Below are 18,580 nucleotides of genomic sequence, written 5' to 3'. Positions count from 1 at the left end.
GGTACCCGCCCAAGAACCAGTCCTCGTGTGTATTTCCTGGCCGATCGTCTGCCTCACACAGCAAGTCATCCAACACAGCGCTTCCGTCCCACAAATGGCCGTCTAGCCTGGGATTGAAACAAATCCGCCCGCCGATCGACTCGTCGATTATTCGTCCAGACTGCCTCTAGACTACCTCACCGTCAAAAAAACATCCCGCCGTGCTCCGTATCCACGGTCCTGTCTCGACACACCGGAGTTGCAGATAAATCTGACCAGGCCCGGAATCGGCTTACGAAACCGCAGAACAAACAACGCCCCCCCCCCCTCCCTTCTCATCACACACTCGATTTTCCTTGGGGCGTCGTTTCTCAGATCCTCCTATTTTATTCAGTAAGCGACTACTGCTGCTGGCCTGCATGGCTGGTGTACAACTTTCACCCAACATGACCACCGAATTTCGACTGCCGATGCACCAGGCGCCTCCTCGGAAGCCTGTCCCTAACACAATGCACCATGGATACGCCTACCAGTCCTATGATGCACCGCACACACAGCAACTCTCCCCTCATCCCTCCGCGGCCAGTCTCGCTCACAACCGCCGCCGGACGTCTTCGTCCCATGTCCTGCCCTATTCGGCAGCCCAGCAACAGTATCCAGTCCACCCCGCACCTCATCAAACAATGGCTGCCCCGGCTCCGTACCCCCCCTCGAGGCGCTTGTCGAGTGCCACCACCTCGACTAGCTCTACCGGAAATAACCTTGTCTCGAGCGGAAATTCGGGCGATATTCGCCGCAGCACTTCGTCACGTTCGGCCCACAGCCAGCTAGGATATGTGGCTCTCATGCGTCGGCAAAAGGCGACCGTGTGGTGTGACCGTTCGCAGCCGGAGGATCCTCGAATCCGGGCTCAGAAGCTTGTTGACAAGAAGAGGGCGTACCTGGAAGTTCATGGCGCTGGCGCCGGACGCACAGGTACCCTGGGAAGTGGTAAAGCCAAGCATGCTAAGGGAACCACCGATTTCTCGCCGTCAACGCTGGTTGGGGCTAAGGTTCCTGTTCGACTCAGTGCCAACGAAGTGGGTGACGATGCAGACGATGATGCACACAGTGACAGTGGATTCCTTCACCGTCGGACGAACAGCGGCCACAGCTCCCTCAAAAGCAACCGCTACCCTAGTGGATATCAGCGACCGCAGGGCACCATGGGAAGCAACAGTACTCCCCCCAATGAGAAGACTGATTTGCCAGAAGTGTCTGAGCATCCGCCGGCGGAAAAACTCGAGGAAGAGAAGGATATTAAATCTGCCAAGGATGATGCCGCGACGACTCACAGCCGAGCGAGCGAGCCGGAGGATAGTTTTGGAACTGTGGGTGATATGGCTGCCCCAAGTGCCGCGGTGGCCGCCTCGCAGAAGGCGAAGAAGGCCGATGAACTGAGGCGTCGGGGTAGTGTGGATGATCGAACAACGTCGATGACTCGGCTGTTTGTTGCGAACCCGGATTTGAGTGATTAGTGAAAGTCATGCACAGTGGCTTGCACGGGAACTTGCAGCTTGACCCGTCAAGCTAGTATCGTGCAGTGCATCTCAACTTGTTTCGTCTCCTTTTATTCTCTTCGATGCTCTACCGATTGCAAATACTACTGTTGGATTTGGATCGGTGTCACTGAGCTGCGCTCTGCTGGGCTTCTTTGCCCATTCTGTTCTATGTTCTCAGATGGCGTCATTGCCTGTCTGGATTGCATTTGTCTATTTTGCACCTGTTCTATTCCCCCTTTTGCTGCATATCCCCGATGCCGGTTTTTGATGCATCGGGTTGCTACTTGTATCTGCAGAACTGTACCATTTCTGGGCATCTCCCCTATGGAAATCATGAGCAGATATAGTAATAATAATATCAAGTCTGTACATAGCACAATCTGATCTTTATCTGGTGTAAAGATGAATTACCAATTAGTACGTAGAACCGATGGTGTGCCTGAATTTTAGCTGGATAGTGCTTATCTAACATATTAAAGCACGTGCCACATCTCCCGACGCGAGGAAAGCGCGAACTTCAATTAACGCGTTTCCGACGTCCATCCAGGATCCACGGAGGGATTGGAAAGCCTTCCATTGTTCCCCCGGCTCGACGATAATGCCCTCTGGCGCCCGCTAGACACCTGAATCCGACATTGATCACCATCCCTCCCACTCCTAGCTGTATCCCCTCCTCTCGACCTAAAAATCCTGTCAACACACCCGTAATACACACTAGGCAATCCAGCAATCGCCCTTTCACTATCTTCACCCCGACCTACAAGACTACCATTCAGGACATATATAGCGGAGGATGGAAGTATCAATGGACACGAGCCCGGGTCTCTCGCCCATCCCACAACAATCGTTTCCCACATCCCCGGCCGGATCGAGAAAACGGTCAATCCAGGACCTGGACGACTCGACAACATCGGAATTCAAAAAACCATCGATCCCCTCACATCCAGAAAACCAAGAAAATAACGCTCCCGTCTCGAATATCGAACCTACCTCTGACACTCCCACACAATCTACACCCCCGAAACCCTTGACCGAGACAAACGATGGTAAACCCGCTGAGGTGGCCGTTGAGATACGGGTCCCGAACCAGGAAAGTGGGTCGAAGCAAGAGTCGAACCCTACGGCTGCGGGCTCTGCTGAGTCGGCCCTGACCGCTATTCCCAACCCGAATACAACTATGGACAATAACTCGAGCTCAACGGGTCAGCCGCCCGGGTCGAGTACCCCCGCTGCGAAGAAGAGAAAGCTCTCGCCTGCGAGCAAGGAGGCGAAACAACAGGAAAAGGAAGCAAAGCAACAAGAGAAAGAGGCGAAGGAGCGCCAGAAGCAGGAGGACAAGGTGAAGAAGGAGGAAGAGAAGGCCAAGAAGGAGGAAGAGAAACGGGTCAAAGAAGAGGAAAAGAAGAAACGGGATGTAGAGCGAGAAGAGGAACGAAAACGGAAGGAAGAGAAGAAGAAGGTGAAAGAAGAGGAGAAGGCAGCGAAGGAGGAAGAAAAGCGTAAGAAAGATGAGGAGAAATCGAAAAAGGAGAGAGTGAGTATACTCTGAGAGACGAGGTGGGATGCTGCTAACAATTCCCAGGCGCAAATGAAGCTGAATTCCTTCTTCGCCAAACCCAAAAGCCCGGCACAACCATCAAATACCAGCTCATCTGCTTCGCCGAAGAAAGCTTCAGGTGACGGGGCCTCCAATGAGCCTGCTCCAGAGCCCGTGTCAACCGTATCGGATTATCAGCGACAGTTCCCCGATTTCTTTTTACAATCGCATACAACTGTGGCACCCCCGCATCGATTCGAGCGCGATGCAGAAGCACTTCGCCATATGCGGGAGAAGGTCGATACTTCTTTGAAATTGGGCGACAGGACTTCGCAAGAACCCTTGGCATTCCGACCGAATGAAATCTTTCACATGATGCCATACAGGCGACGGCATGGTAGACAATCCGGGTCAATCAAAGAGATCCTTCTCAAGATACAGAGCCTCGGTGACTCTACCGGATTGGGCGCAATTGCAGAGGCTAAGCCAGGGAGTCGACCGCAAGATTTATTAAAAGGACATAGGATGAAATCGTTCCGGTTTGGGGAGGATGTTCGGCCTCCTTACCAAGGAACCTACAGCAAACCCGTCCCAGTACCCTCTGCTAAGAAACTTTCACGAAACCCCTTTCACCGCGGGCTACCAGACACGAATTACGACTACGACTCAGAAGCAGAATGGGAGGAGCCGGAAGAAGGCGAGGATCTGGATTCAGAAGAAGAGGAAGAAGGAAGCGAAGATGGGGAGGATGACTTGGACGGCTTCCTGGACGATGACGATGACAATCAGATCGACGGAAAGCGACGGTTGATAGTCGGGGATCTAGAACCGGTTTGCACGGGGATTCGCTGGCAGGGGAATAGCGTGGATCCGGACCTTCAGATGTACAAGATGGAGACAATAGCGGAAGGGGCGACGTTCCCCATTGACCCATTTTCGACGGCATACTGGCAGAAGCCCAAGGCAGCGGAACCAGCACCGGGAGGGGGCGCAGGACGGTCGACACTTCATGCCTTTATGACCAACTCGTCAGCGCCGAATGGAAGCTCGACACCGATGGCGGATGGAACAGGGTTGGCACTACTGAGCAAGGCGAGGCGGCCATTTCCCCCGGAGCAGCTGCCTGAGTTTAAGCAAGTGGTGGATGGGAGCGACTTGACCAAGACGGGGTTGGTTGAGATTTTGAAGAAACGGTAAGTTAGCCGAGGGGAGAGATGATATGAGATGAGATAGAAGCTAACGGGAGAGAGATAGATTCCCCAAAGTGTCTAAAGAAGCGCTCAAAGATACACTGAACAATGTGGCTACGCGGGTAGGACAGAAGGAAGTGGAAAAGAAATGGATATGCAAATAGAATTGATATTACGGGAATAGTATATCTATCCAGGGGAGTATGGAGTCATTTACAGTGGAGTCTGGCGATAGGAACAGGAACCGGGATTCTTATTTTTATAAATTTATTTTTATTTCCCCAAATTCAATTCGAAGATGACAGTGCATAAATAAATAAAATTGTTCTGTGTCCTATCTGTACTCCGCATAGGGAGTAGTCTGGGTATACTACTGCAGGGTCGAGGTGAGCCGTCAGCAGTTGATATCAGTTTGATCTGTCTGGATGTATTGCGAGGGCATTTCGGAGGGATGCCGACGGAAGAGCCAAAGTACATATTTTCTTTTTCTTCAGCTAGTAACCTGTAGTAGGGGGCAAAAAAGTAGACTCAGCTCGAAGCAGCTGAATGAATCATCGCAAGAGTCATTCTGTTTGTTGTCGGGTTGTACACGTGCGCTGGGTGGAGTGGGACACAGCCCCGTCCAGTTGCGACGGAATGGACGATGAAGAACAGGCCGAGAAGGTTTCACCAAAGGGCCTCCTCGAATGACATGTTTCAGAATGACTGTCGGACAGGATAATGTCTTCCTTTTTTTTTCTTTTTTTTTAAGAGGAGACTGATCATCCACAGTATGTTGAGTCAAGGCGAGGGAAAAAAAGCAGAATGGATGGAGGGGGAGAGGAGGAGGAGCCAATCAGGGAGGCGAGAACAACCGCCCACGATGCATTGCCATCTGCAATGCCAACGCATCAACCAGGAAGAATGCAAATGAATCAGTTTGCCTCACTGGATATACAATATCATCATATTATATTACAGTGTAGAGTAGATGGAATAGAGGGACCCAGAGTACGGAGGATAATAGATACGACAATAACAGATAATAATAACTATATTATGATCATCTTGATCGATAATATCAATATAAACTACCATATCATAAGGATAATATAATATAATACTGTATCATACTGAGAACCCCTCCACACTAGCCTGTTATTTGCTGCCACTTCACTGCATGTCATCCTCTGCTTTTCTGCTGCTTTTCTTCTTGTCATTCGGAGTTTATTAAATATCTTTCAGCCTTCCTTTTCGCTTCTTTATTTTCCTATCATATCCGATTGCATCCCTCTCCTCTTACCTCGTATTTAATCCATCCTCTTTCTCTCTCTACTCTACCCCACATTCATTCATTTTCCATCTCATCTTCTATCCTCCTCTATCCTCATCTCTCCATCCTGGAGCTCTCGACCGTGTCTTCTCGGATCCTTCTTCGTCCCCGCTCCCATGAGCGCCCTCTCCCTCCCTCCTCCTCCCTCCTAGCACTCGCAGCGCCATCCCCAGCAGCTGAATCATGCGATAGAGAGGATCCTTCTGCCGCCAGGGGCATCTTGCGACCTCGACTGTCATTCGGGCTGGCTGCTGGCCGGGAGACTGCCCATGGCAACATGTTCGATGCCCAACACGATGTTCTTCTCTCTCCGGATCTTGATGTGACCAGTACGTGCGCTGCAATTTTACTCCAATAATTTCCTCTTTCTCCTTTTTTTTTTTTTTTTTCCCTTCCCTTCTTCCCCCTCGCCTCACTTCTCTCTCTTTCTCTCTCTCGACTGTTGTTCTCTCCTTTTACGCACAGTCCAGTCTTTTCTCTCGCTTTTTTTCGCCCCTCACTCCTTATTATTATTATTTTATCTTCTTCCTCTATTTTACCCCTGATTCCTACAGCTTCATCCCTATTTATTCGCTAATCCATTCATTTTCAGCTCCCTCTGCAGTCGAGACTGCTCCATCATGTGATTTCTCACGTCGCGTGCAAGATTCCCCTTTGGTGCCTCAATCTCCTACAGCTACTGTAGCTACCAGCATGTCTCCAATGCTTTTTATACCCGATGATGATGTGGGTTCATCCGCTGCCGTTTGGACGCCAGGTGAGTCCGGGGATTCGGCCCGTTCCAGCTCGCGTTTCATGGCCACCCCCATATGTTCCGAGGATGGACACCCGCAACCGTCGCCCTTCCCTCCAATGCCGTCGGAGCCCGTGGATTCCCCCAAGGTCTCCTTTGACGACTTAGCCACTCGCTATCGCCAGAATCAGCATAAGCTAGCCCAAAGGAAGAGGCTGGAATACCGTCTCCATGCCTCCAAAGTCTCTATTGGTGCCTCCGCGCGCTTGATCCGCGTTGGCGCCGCCCTCCAGCGAGGCTTGGTGGACTGCCTCAAACATGAAGACAAAATCAACTTCGTCTCCCTCTACCATACCCTCCATGATGTCCAGGATTCCTGTGATGCGGCGTTCCGGCGCCACTTCCACCGGCAGGATCCGTTGGAAGATTGGTCCCCCGCCTCGGATTCCGCCATGGACCATTCCCCGGACTTTTTCCTGCAGTTGAGCCCCCAGTCCCGAGCCGATCTCCTGGGAATTTTGCAATTGGTCCGCTCCGACCCCCAGTTCTTGTATGAGCGGCTGAGCAGTCTGTCGTCTGCCCAGCTGGCCGCTCTCGTATCTTCGGCCTCTTCCTTGGAGGCCGCTGACCCTGTCTTCCCTTCTTCGTCCCGATCCCGGAGTCAGTTTTCATTCTCTAAGCGCAACCTTTCTTCCCCACTCACCCCTTTTAAAGACCATGCCCTGGCCTTTGAGAGGACGGACGCTCTTTCTGCTTTATTGTTCAACGTATATGCTGCTCCATTGGATTCCGATGCCCCCGAGGCGCGCTTGCGCCTGGATGTTTGGTCCTCCGTCTGCGCAAAATTGATTGCCCATGGTGGCAGTAGATATTATCCTTTGGTTGGCCACATCCTCTCCGCCTGGGCCATGTGCAGCGAGTGGAAGGCCCGCCCCAAGTTTGAGCTCTATCTCATGGATATCCTCCAAACTGGCGCATTCCTGCTGGAGCACATAGATAATCCTCCCGGTATGAGCTTTGGTGCGGAGCCCATAGACCCTCTCAGGACAGATGTGGCCGAGGAATTTTTTGCGTCTGCCGTGAATTCCCTGTTCGATCTCCTTGATGACCCTGATGGAGGCTTCCCCCATGCGGTGATGGAATTTGGCAGTGCTATTCTCCAAAAACTGGACCGTCCGGATTGCCATGATCGTTTCCTCGAGTATCTCTTTGTCCAGTGGTTTTTCTCCAAGTTCCTTTACGGCGCACTAACCTACCCCGAGGTATGCCCTTTGCCTTTTTGCTTTCTTACACTGAAGAAATAACTCACTCGTTTTAATCCTAGGCACATGGTCTTTTGCTCGATTTCCACATTCGCAAAGATGCCAGAGATAAACTTCTTGGGCAGGTTGGACTCCAGGCTTACTCACAGGTGTTCGCCGTCCTGCACTCTATGTAAGTTTGCGTTTTGGTCAGTGTGTAAAAATATAATATAACTAACCGGTAAAAGGAATCACTTTTCAATGGCACGTCCAGCTGTGCGGGAGCATGTCGAGAATATGCTTCATCGATTCAAGAGCACAGCTTCCCGGAATTTACAGGGCTTAGGTGGCAATGCATCCACAAACTATTCGCGCATGGCCGGTGGACTAGCACAAAACTCGCCCTCTGTCTTCCTGATGTTGTCCGCCCCTGACATTTTGACCCTTCTGAACGCTCTTTTCCCCAGGACATACTCTGTGTATAACTCTCCAACTTCATCTTCAGGACTTCCTACACTATCCCTCAGCTCGTTACACTCACACTCGGAAAGAGCTGTCCTCGCTGCTGAGCCTGGTTTTTTCCGCCCCAAAGTCGATAGTGCCTCTAGGTATTCTCCCAATAGCAAGACGATGTTCCCAACAGAGATGAATTTCCTGTCGCCTCCAGAGAACTGCTTAAGCCAAAATGCTAACCGTATCCGTTTTGAACTGTCGGATTTGGCTGAGCTCGATGATCGTACCCATCTGGACCACCCCTCTGCTGAAGACTGGGCCATCTTTTCAATCGCCCCGGATGGGAAACGCCTGGTCTGGGGCCTTTTCCCTGACGGCCAATCCAGCGTCCCAGAGGATCCATCAATCGAGGATGTCCAGTCCACCACTTTGGGAATAGAGGATAACTATGAGGCACTTCAAACGGCCATCGTGAAGCTAGTCAAGGAGAATCCTGCCGGTGACCATGTGGACTATGACTTCCAATTTGACAATAACGAACAGGCAGACAAATTATCCCTCAAGCAAAGATTCGATCGTGCCATGTCTCACTGTCATCATGACTCCGACTTTATCGGCGCTCACTACTGGTGGAATGCCGCCCGACAACTCAGACACAGTGTCGCCAATTCACTATCCCGACGCACCGATGATTCATGGATTCTCGACCCGATGTATACATCTTGTTCCCGGTCGTTGCATACCTCGCGCTCTGTGATTGATCGCTGCGAAGGCGACTTTGTGACCCTTGACCGCAATATGCAACGACTGCAGAAAACAGTCCGGAGCATGATGGCCACCGTGGGCAAGCTCAGAAACAAAATGTGGTATATGACAGATGTGAAAAATTCCATGAGATATGAGGATGCGAAAAATGTGGCGCTGGCGCTCAAAAATATGATTTACTCCGCTCTTTTCAAAATCCCCGACGATCATCGATCTCGCAGTGCACGGTCACTGGGAGGGTCGCTGCTTCAAAAGCCCGAGCTGCAAGTCATGAACGTTATGAAGGCACCAAGTAGCCAAGGCGGTCCGAACAAGCTCTCCGATGATCAAGTGGACTTGACTCGAAAATGGCTGTCACATAACGGCGTCGACAACTTTTGCAGAGGCGAAGAGAGAATCCACCGTTTCTGCTACGAAGTCAAGACAAGTATAAATCGACTCGTCGGCGAGACCATGGCTGAAACCCCTGTACTCTGGTCCAGCGAGTTATTCCAGAGAGAGCGATCCAAGTACGAAGGCCACAGCAACCGAGGCTTCCTGGGCCTCTCCAGCTCTAACCTGCGCCCATTCAGCATTTCTAGCGAAGATTCCATTTCCAACCCGCCGTCGTACGGTCCCAACCTGCGCGCGTCAGACTCTATTTCGAGATTTTCCCAAGATGCCCCGTCGCTCAACCGCAAAACCTCTTTCCAGAGCCTCCTTTCAGACAAATGGAAATCTCCTGCCACTGAGACATCTTCTATAGGAGGTTCTCCGGGGCGAACCGCTTCCATTTCGACGGGTGATTCCTGCAGCACGTTTTGGTCCACACCGCATCAACCGCCACAGTATGCAGCAAGCGCCTCGAGCTTCTATTCCCGCCCTCCTTCTATGGTTAGCGATATGACCACGCACCAACCACGTCGCGTTGAACGCAAAACGCACGGCAAAATCGCTTTTCTAGACGAACTCAAGCAGGCTCTGACTAGTTTGCTTCTCAGTGATCTAGGCTCCCCGGTCTGGAGCTGTGGAAGTGAAACAGATGCCTGGTTTGGTAATGCTTTGGACCAAAAAAGAATCAAGGCGCAGATGGAAAAGCGCGCCAGGATCCAAAGATTCTATGATGATTATGATCAGCGATCAACCCGCCAAACCATCCACCGCACACCATCAAACGGTCGAAGAAGCAAGTCTATTGGACCTGAACCCCGGAGCCGCCGTGTCTCCGAAGACTCCTCATCTACTATTCCGAATGAGAGTACGCAAGAAACAGACTCACAATCCCCCTTTGCCTATAAAACCGTTTTCCGCCAATTGATCGAGGTTTTCTCACGTCACGGTAATCCTTTTGTCAAGTTAAAGGCTCTGCGTGATTTGAGAGCTTTGGTCGTTGCGTCGCTGAATTCCTCCAATGAAGATCATTTACCTTTCGCTGCCCTCCAGACACCTACTTCCCCGAGAGTACGAAACTCAGGGATCTCAGGAAACCGACCCCCTCGCTATAGCTTCTCCGAGCCCCGGACTAGTCAAGACTCCGAGAAGGATATCCTCCAGACGCCTAAATCCCCCGCGGCCGAGTCCGTGGTTTTTGAATCTCGACCTTCTGATTACTCAACACCGACTGAGAGCCAGATTGTCGATGCGCTGCGAGGACTCCTTCTCGAGATCAAACCCAAGACTCTATTCCGGGACTTGCAATTTATTTCAGCATTTGTTCCTGGGGAAACTCTGAACAAAACAGATAGCGGGACGGCATTCTTACAATTTGGTCTGGCGGCGATGAGCTTGAAGGACGAGGTTTGCAACAGCATGATCGAAATCGCAGACAAGATTGTCTCCCAGGAACTCACCCGACGCCACCCACCCCAAGGCTATGATTCCAGCTCCCGGCCAAACCGTGCCATTGAAGATGCTGCCGGGATGTGGATCATTACCGCCAAAGAAGGAAACCCAGTTGCTCAGCGTGAGCTTGGTATCCTTTACCTCACTCATCCAGAACTTCTCCCCCGGGTGACACTACCACTCACTTCGCCCCGGGACACTTTCAAAGCAGACATGATGTATCACCGCGATAAAGACTCCAAATCTGACCCTCTAAGCATGTGTCTGGCGCTGCACTGGATGCAGTTGTCGGCCAGTGGGGGCGACGAACTCGCGCGAAACAGACTGCGCGAACGAGAAGAATTCGACTCGATTGCCTGATCCCTTATTCTGATTTTTCTTTCTCTTCCTTGTCTGTCGTTATATTTTGATTGATTTTCTTTCCTTTTCTTCCTATATCTCACTTTTGATTTGGATTTTCTTGATACCATTGACGGTCATGTGCCGTCTTTTCCCTTGGTCTTTTCAGACTTTGATAATTTCTTTTTTGACTAATACTTCTTTTTTGCGCAGATTCTGCCATTTCTTTCCCTTTTGTCTTTTCTCGTCTTCTCAAGGTTTGAAGATTTTATTTTCCTTTTTTTGTTCGCAGTTCATTGATTTTTCCTTTCCCATGCCCTGTAGCTCTTTTACTCTTTGATACAGGTTGGTCTGGTCTGGGAGATACCATCCATCGTCTTGAGGGTGTGCTTTCTACAATATTCCCCTATAAGCGTCTTTTTACTTATATTCATTTCATATCTCATGGGAGGCTTTTTGTCGTACTTTTTTCATCTTTGTGTTTTTCTGGTCTATCTGGATTCAGGCCCTTGGAGTTCCAATATCTTGGACTGGATTTTGGGAAGACATACAGGTTCTGGAGGCATTGTGCGGTTTTGATATCGGCATTTCTGGATTTATCTAGCATGAGCAACAATTGATATTCTTCATCAACCGGTCTAGACATCTGAATCATACGTAGTTGTCGCTGTTTGCAGCCCGTTAGTCATGCCCCTCGACGTCATCTCCGACTGCCCCACGTGCCAGTTCAGATGAAACAAACAGTTCCATCATCGTCATCTGCTCTTCTCTTTCACCTGCTTTTGATACCCAAAGATCAAAAGCCTTTTCTGCACTTACATGCGTTACATACGCCCAGGGACCAGGCATCATCATACATCACCCGATACCCTTTCTACCAACGGCTTATATATCCCCACTCCCACCCCCCGGGCCGCAGTCCCATTTTCAATATTCCCACCTACTCGGCTGAGACAGACAGACCAACGGACAGACTACCCCTGCTATTTAATCTAACTCAGCCTCATTTCTTGCTTAATCTTTTTTTATCTTTTTTGCTTTATCAATTTTTTATCCCTCGTGGCTGAGGATTACTTATTTCCTATCCGAGGTTTTTAAAAGGATAGGACAGACTTCTTGTCACCGCTGGTTTCTACCGACCGAGTAGATTTCTGTTTTTCACTTATGATGACCATGTCGCACAGCAGCGAGGGCAGGCCCAAGGGTGAGTCTGAATGATATCCTACGAGAAATCTGCATTTCTAAACATGTTACAGGCATTCTTAAAAACTCATCCAGCTCAAACAGCATCCCCCAAGCGCAAGCGCAAACTACTCACTTTCACACCCCCACCCCCGAAATCCACCCCACCGTGCACGTCACCGACACCAAGGAAATCACTCTTCAAAACACACTGCAGAATGCAGGCCGTCGTCGGTCCTCGTCGACTACCCGGCCCGGCTCCTCGTCTCGCCGACAATCCCTGGCTAGTATCCACGGGCACGATGACAACTCGCCGCGACTCAAGTGGGATGAGGCGAACATTTACCTGACGGAGCAGGAGAAGACGGCCAAGATGAAGATCGATGAGCCCAAGACCCCTTACGCCCCGCAGTACGACCCCGCCGAGGACGAGGAGGAGATGCAGCTGGCCGAGGCGGAGGAGTCGCTGATTGATGCGCAGGGGGTGGTGGTTGATGAGTTGGAGAAGTCGAAAGTGCCGTATAAGAAGGGAGTGTCGGAGGATGATATTCCAGAGCTGGAACTGGGTGAGCCCGAGGAGGAAGTTCCTTCTGGGAACGCGGCGGGGGATCAGCAGGATGGTCGGGTTTTCCGGGCCCGAAGTCTCAGTAATGACTCGCACAAGAGTGAGAAGCACGTTGTTGTCGGGACGGTTGGTGCCAATGGAGCGGGGGAGTCGGATGCGGATCACTTGTTGACGCCTGAAGAGGCCAAGGCGAAACATGACCAATTTGAAAAGCATCGGAAGCAGCATTACGAGATGAGGAACATTAAGGAGCTTCTTGCGTAGGTTCCCTTCTTCTTCTTAAGCAGTGAGAGGAGTGCTAACTTTTTATGATACAGCCATCCTGAGAACCTGGACGAGATGGACGAGGACGACGATGACGAAGAAGAAAGTGCCGCTCCTCGTGTTCCACCCCCGGTGCCGAAGATTCCGGAACAATTTTTGAATGGAGGAAGATAAGCTGGGTGGCGAGACGGTAGATGTTTAAAAAATTCTCCATTGTGTTCATTGTTGCTATTGTATATTCCCCAGCGACTCCATCTGAGATCTCCTGCAAGACAGCCTGAGACATCGCATGAGTGGATAGATGAGATTTCTTTTGTTTGGAATGGATGTTATGATTACTGTAGATGTCAAATGTCATTATGATCGTTGTCAGCCCATGGACAGCATGTTGTTGCGATTCACGATGATCTTTTACTAGGCGTGGATGCCTGAGGCAGGTGATCGGCAGTGACACCACACAAGCAACAAATAGCGCCGACATTTGACAGCACTATTTACTCCGTATTCCACTCCCTTTTCGTCCCTCTATCGACCTCTTATTTTATTACAGATTCAGAATACTCTACTCACTAACCCACTAACTAGATAGAAGACATTCTCCTGAAATTTATGAAACAAACCAAATCACCCTTGCGGAGCTGCACTGCAACCCCCCTTTACAGTGAATTAAAGAGAAATGGACAGGATCATCGGGGTCTCCATCGCCAAAATTAATCAGTCACAAATGGCCCTCAGAGATCCATGGCCAATGAATCATTTATAGATACATACAGATGGAGTACACACACACGTACATACCCCTGGAGTTGCGTTGCTCAGACAAAAGTTCCTGGGCAATTGAGGCCTCGATGGGATTTATAGATAGTAGCAAATAATCATAACAATAATAATAAATACCCGCTTTGTCTCCCCTGAATTTCTTTTCTGTCATCCCACACTTTCTCTGTGATTCTCTGCTTGTCCTTTTCTTCTCCCATTCCTCTGTAAGTGCTGTCATCCTTGATCGTTTTTGTTAGGACTATTTGATCTCTATATATACCCATGCTGGACATGTGATTTCCCTGTTGGCCGTTCTTCCCCTCCTTCTTTTTCTTTTGTTTCTTTCTTTCTCTCTTCTTCCCTCCCACCCACGCCTCTCGCACTTTGTCCTTCCATCCTCCTCCCCATCCTTACCCTTCCATCCTACCCTATCCTCCCTCCCATTTGGTTCACTCTTCTCATCTCAATTCACCTAGGTTTCGTCAGGTTCACAATGTCTGAGCAGCCTACTGAAACGACTGCGGCGCCTGCTGCCCCCGTTGCTCCCCAGCAGCCCACCGAAACCACCCCAGAGGGCACCGTCGCTCCCGAGTCCCAGCAGGCAGAGAAGCCCCAGGAGAAGGCGGAAGAGAGCGAAGCTCCTGCGGCCGATGCTAATGCCACCACCGAAACCCCCGCTAAGCAGGAGGAGCCAGCCGCTGAGAAGCCAGCTTATTTGGCCAACAACCCTGCTCTGGTTCAGCTTTTTGGGCGTCTCCCCGCCATCCTCTCCAGCACTGGTCACGAGGAGATGTGGGGTGTGTCCCTCAAGGACTCCGATGATATTCCCACCGTCAATGTCTTGATCAAGTTCCTTCGTGCCAATGAGGGTAATGTCAAGTTGGCTGAGGAGCAGCTGACCAAGGCTTTGGAATGGCGCAAGTTGATGAAACCCGTTGCTCTGGCTGAGTCGGGCAGCTACAGTGCCTCCAAGTTTGGCGGATTGGGTTACTTGACCGTCTACAAGGACGCTGAGGGTAAAGAGACCGTTACCACTTGGAACATCTATGGCGCTGTGAAGGATATCCCTGCTACTTTCTCTAATGCCGATGAGTGAGTTTCTTTGTTTTGGCTTGTATCGGATCAAACATTACTGACGCTTTCTAGATTCATCAAGTGGCGTGTTGCGCTCATGGAGTTGGCTGTCAAAGACCTCAAGTTGAACGAGGCTACTTCCGTTATTGAGTACGACGGCGAGGACCCATACCAGATGGTTCAGGTTCACGACTACCTGGGGGTGAGCTTCTTCCGATTGAACCCTGCCGTCAAGGCCGCTACCAAGAAGACCATCGATGTTTTCGCCACGGCATACCCCGAGCTTCTTCGCGAGAAGTACTTTGTCAATGTTCCTTCCATCATGGGCTGGATGTTTGCTGCCATGAAGGTGTTCCTGAGCAAGAACACTACTCGCAAATTCCACCCCATCTCCAATGGCGCCAACTTGGCTCGCGAATTTCCCTCGATTGTGCACCAGTTCCCCAAGGTCTACGGTGGAGAATCCCCTGAGCTCTTGGAAACTGCGAAGACCGTCAAATTGGAGGCCGATGCCGAAACCCCTGAAGCTCCCAAGGAGGAAGTGAAGGAAGAATCTGCCAAGGAGGAGCCGGCCAAGACTGAACCAGCTGTCACGACTGCGGAAGCTCCTGCTGCTGCTGAGGTCAAATAGAGGCGTCAGTGAATGGAGATGAGAAAGGCGCGATGATCATAATAGGGGCAGTCTGGTTGGTTTGATACCCGGAAAGGATAGGTAGATTGATTCACCTTGTTTGTTTTTGATACCTCGGAATCATCATGTTGTTTGCAAAGGAGTTTTGTTAGAGCAGTACTTTAGTAATTCCTAATTCTAATCATATATATACCAGAGTGATGAACCAGGCTTCAGTTTGTAGTTTTCATGTCGATCGACAGATAATGTTTGTAACTGCTGTATAGGACTGGTTTTCTTTGAGAGCAAAATGAGTCGGCATTTGTTATAACACAGCCTTAGAAATAAGTGAATTCAACATAGATAAGATATAGTCTCATTGAACATTCTTTTCTTTGTCTTTGTCTTTTCTTTTCAATTCTCTCCGTCTGGTTGTTATGGTGGTGAATATACCAGTACGGGACATCATAGTGCCAGGACCGCAATTCGTCTCTCCGATCTTGGCTTCTGGGAGCTTCAACAGATCTGTTACCCCAGCTTCAACTTCCCTCCCATCTTTGCGAAGCGGTCTGCTCTAGCATCATTGCTCGTGGGCGTTTCAATCAGAATGCGTTTCGCCCCCTTCGACACACCCAACACGTTTCGATAATCCAAATTCCGTCGTCCATCAAACCTCCGACCCCATTCCCCTCGATTCCGCTATACATCGATCGCCTCGTCACGAGAAAGTTGGCTGGCACCATCTTTTCCGAGCTAGGCGGGAAAGAAAAAACATAAAAAGCAACCATGTCGGTTTGGAACCCAGATAATATCCGCGACATCGCCGAATCTGTGGGCGTTGTCAACCTCAACAACGATGTCACCGAAAACCTTGCGCGCGACGTCGAGTATCGCATCGCTCAGGTGTTGGAGGAGTCGCTCAAGTTCATGCGACACAGCAAGCGGACTCTGCTCACGACGCAGGATGTAGCGCAGGCACTGCGCGTCCTTGATGTTGAGCCTCTATATGGTTACGAGTCTACACGGCCTCTTCGGTTTGGGGAGGCTTCGTTAGGCCCTGGGCAGCCGCTGTTCTACGTGGAGGATGAGGAGGTGGATTTTGAAAAGCTGATCAATGCGCCTTTGCCGAGAGTCCCTCGTGAGGTGTCGTTTACTGGTGTGTATTGGATGGTGCTTTTTGGTTTTATGTTTACCTGCTCAGAGCTGACTTGGATTATAGCACACTGGCTAGCTGTTGAAGGTGTGCAACCGTCCATCCCTCAGAACCCGACTGCGGCCGATTCGAGAAACCTCGAGCTGGTATCCAAGGGTCCCAATGCCAACTCCACGTTGGCTGCGATGAGTGGCAGTGGCAATGTGGCCGTGAAGCCGTTGGTCAAGCATGTGTTGTCCAAAGAGCTCCAGTTGTATTTCGAAAAGGTGTGCAGTGCGTTTTTGGACGAGACCAGCGAGGAGTACAGGACGTCTGGATATTCCAGTCTGCGTGAGGATCCTGGTCTACACCAACTGGTGCCGTACTTTGTACAGTTCATTGCGGAGAAGGTCACACACAGCCTTAAGGATATATTTGTTCTGACGCAGGTCATGCACATGGCGGAGGCTTTGGTGCAAAATAAATCCCTTTACGTGGATCCTTACGTGAGTTCAACGAACGGCTGTATACCATGCGTTGTGTGTTTATGTGGCTAATTTGCGGGTTCTTTTTTCTTTCCTGTCTAGATTGCATCTCTTGTTCCTCCTATTCTTACCTGTCTGATTGGCAGACAACTTGGCAGTAATGCCGATTTGCCTGAACAGTTTGCGCTCAGAGACCTTGCGGCATCTCTGCTGGGTCTCATTGCCAAAAAATACTCCCACTCATCGCATACCCTCAAACCGAGACTTGCGCGTTCCTGCCTGAAGAGCTTCCTGGACCCCTCGAAGCCATTTGGCGCTCATTACGGAGCCATCATTGGGTTACATGCCGTCGGAGGCCCCGAAGCTGTGCGAGTGCTCATTGTCCCCAACCTCGCGACATACGCCAGCTTACTCAAGGACGGGATCGCGGAAGATAACCCTCGCCGACCAGAGGCCGAAAAGGTTCTGGGCGCTCTGGTCGCTGTTCTTGCTACGTTGCGCGAGGGTCGTATGCCCCTTTCCAACGGGCATACAGGTGTTGTGACGGATGAACTACGAGCCCGGTTGAATGGGAAAGTCGGTGAGCTTATTGCAGGGAAGATTGCAGAGGCGGGGGAGGTACAAATGGCCCATGCCATACTTGAGGCATAAGCGCATTTTTATCTTTCATTTTTATAATCCTTGTTTATTACCCTTTCTTTCGGCCAGGAATGATTCTCTTATTGTGCCCAAGAGGAGATGGATTTCAATTCACGCAGGCGTCTGGAATTGGTGTTGGGGAGTGGACATACAATACAAATTTATTATACTGAGTATTATTCTTGATTGTCGGACAGGTTGCGGCATTTTCGTCTTGTGATAATCTTGACCAGATTTGCTGGAGAAGCCGTAGGTGAAAGACTGAACACATTATCTTGGTCCTCTTGACATACACTAGTTAGTCCGAGGAGTTGAAACACGCGACATTGTACGGGTAAACGATCGCTGTGGATCTCAGGGTTCCTGGCAAGAGATCGCCATCACGATTACTCTGTCTTGCACTGGTTTTACAATCTTTATCACCGGGACTGAGCCATCGATTCCGTGGATAACATTGACGCCAAAAATAACATCCCGACGCCAGATGAGTCAATGACCAGGTTCGTGACAGGATATCTTCTCCAGCCTCCATGTGAGGCATTTCCCTTCTCGACGTCATCGGGATTAGTCAGCGCGGGCAGATGACTCAGCATTTCCTCCTCCACCGAATCCCGCAGTGTCTCGCGACCGGCAAAAATTATCGTCTCCAAAGCGATTCTTGGTAACAAGAAGCAAAAACTAAGGAAGAGGGAGTACAGAAAAGGGAAAAGAAAACGTCGGTGCGTATCTAGCCCCCCTCCGTCCTACACCCCCTCTTCTTGCCACGAGTTACAATCCCTGTGTGGTTGTGTTGGCTTCGTTTCAATTTTTTCCCTCTCTCTCTCTTCCCCGTTCCCACAGTCGAGTAGTCGAGACTGACGCTTATACGGGAATTTCCCTCAGTTTCTGCGTCCCTCCAAGGAAGAACTACACTATCTCTCCCCCTGCGCCCCACGAAGCATTGCAAGGGCCCACAGGCA

General features: G+C 50.4%; 7 protein-coding genes across 7 annotated transcripts; 6 read left to right on the top strand and 1 right to left on the bottom strand.

Moving 5' to 3' along the window:
- Positions 1-425: 425 nt before the first annotated feature.
- Positions 426-1,496, top strand: ASPWEDRAFT_114603 (uncharacterized protein; the record flags this gene model as incomplete). Its single annotated transcript, XM_040828508.1, has 1 exon — positions 426-1,496. One exon carries the CDS (start codon positions 426-428, stop codon positions 1,494-1,496), a length of 1,071 nt encoding a protein of 356 aa, XP_040686712.1.
- Positions 1,497-2,052: 556 nt separating this feature from the next.
- ASPWEDRAFT_43079 (putative chromatin assembly factor 1 subunit A) lies at positions 2,053-4,550 on the top strand. Its single transcript, XM_040835949.1, has 3 exons — positions 2,053-3,054; positions 3,103-4,250; positions 4,312-4,550. Exons 1-3 carry the CDS (start codon positions 2,326-2,328, stop codon positions 4,409-4,411), a joined length of 1,977 nt encoding a protein of 658 aa, XP_040686711.1. The 5' UTR covers positions 2,053-2,325; the 3' UTR covers positions 4,412-4,550.
- Positions 4,551-5,398: 848 nt separating this feature from the next.
- ASPWEDRAFT_43078 (uncharacterized protein) lies at positions 5,399-11,418 on the top strand. The gene is made up of 4 exons (XM_040835948.1): positions 5,399-5,888; positions 6,152-7,554; positions 7,617-7,726; positions 7,782-11,418. The coding sequence occupies exons 1-4, from the start codon at positions 5,837-5,839 to the stop codon at positions 10,930-10,932; spliced, it is 4,716 nt and encodes a 1,571-aa protein (XP_040686710.1). The 5' UTR covers positions 5,399-5,836; the 3' UTR covers positions 10,933-11,418.
- A 666-nt stretch (positions 11,419-12,084) lies between these two features.
- ASPWEDRAFT_30147 (PP1-complex regulatory subunit GLC8) lies at positions 12,085-13,096 on the top strand (the record flags this gene model as incomplete). The annotated part of the gene is made up of 3 exons (XM_040833367.1): positions 12,085-12,115; positions 12,168-12,918; positions 12,976-13,096. The coding sequence occupies 3 exons, from the start codon at positions 12,085-12,087 to the stop codon at positions 13,094-13,096; spliced, it is 903 nt and encodes a 300-aa protein (XP_040686709.1).
- A 782-nt stretch (positions 13,097-13,878) lies between these two features.
- sfh5 (CRAL/TRIO domain protein) lies at positions 13,879-15,413 on the top strand. The gene is made up of 2 exons (XM_040835947.1): positions 13,879-14,773; positions 14,828-15,413. The coding sequence occupies exons 1-2, from the start codon at positions 14,175-14,177 to the stop codon at positions 15,384-15,386; spliced, it is 1,158 nt and encodes a 385-aa protein (XP_040686708.1). The 5' UTR covers positions 13,879-14,174; the 3' UTR covers positions 15,387-15,413.
- A 738-nt stretch (positions 15,414-16,151) lies between these two features.
- Positions 16,152-17,633, top strand: ASPWEDRAFT_53085 (TATA-binding protein-associated factor TAF6; the record flags this gene model as incomplete). The annotated part of the gene is made up of 3 exons (XM_040837827.1): positions 16,152-16,521; positions 16,585-17,003; positions 17,085-17,633. The coding sequence occupies 3 exons, from the start codon at positions 16,152-16,154 to the stop codon at positions 17,631-17,633; spliced, it is 1,338 nt and encodes a 445-aa protein (XP_040686707.1).
- A 137-nt stretch (positions 17,634-17,770) lies between these two features.
- Positions 17,771-18,264, bottom strand: ASPWEDRAFT_602458 (uncharacterized protein). The gene has a single exon (XM_040838507.1). The coding sequence runs from the start codon at positions 18,178-18,180 to the stop codon at positions 17,920-17,922; it is 261 nt and encodes an 86-aa protein (XP_040686706.1). The 5' UTR covers positions 18,181-18,264; the 3' UTR covers positions 17,771-17,919.
- Between the last annotated feature and the right edge of the window lie 316 nt (positions 18,265-18,580).

Source organism: Aspergillus wentii (genome assembly GCF_001890725.1).
Source record: "Aspergillus wentii DTO 134E9 unplaced genomic scaffold ASPWEscaffold_6, whole genome shotgun sequence".
Classification (NCBI taxonomy): Eukaryota; Fungi; Ascomycota; class Eurotiomycetes; order Eurotiales; family Aspergillaceae; genus Aspergillus; species Aspergillus wentii.
Note: the sequence above shows the minus strand (reverse complement) of the source record. Positions and strands in the feature narration are given on the sequence as shown.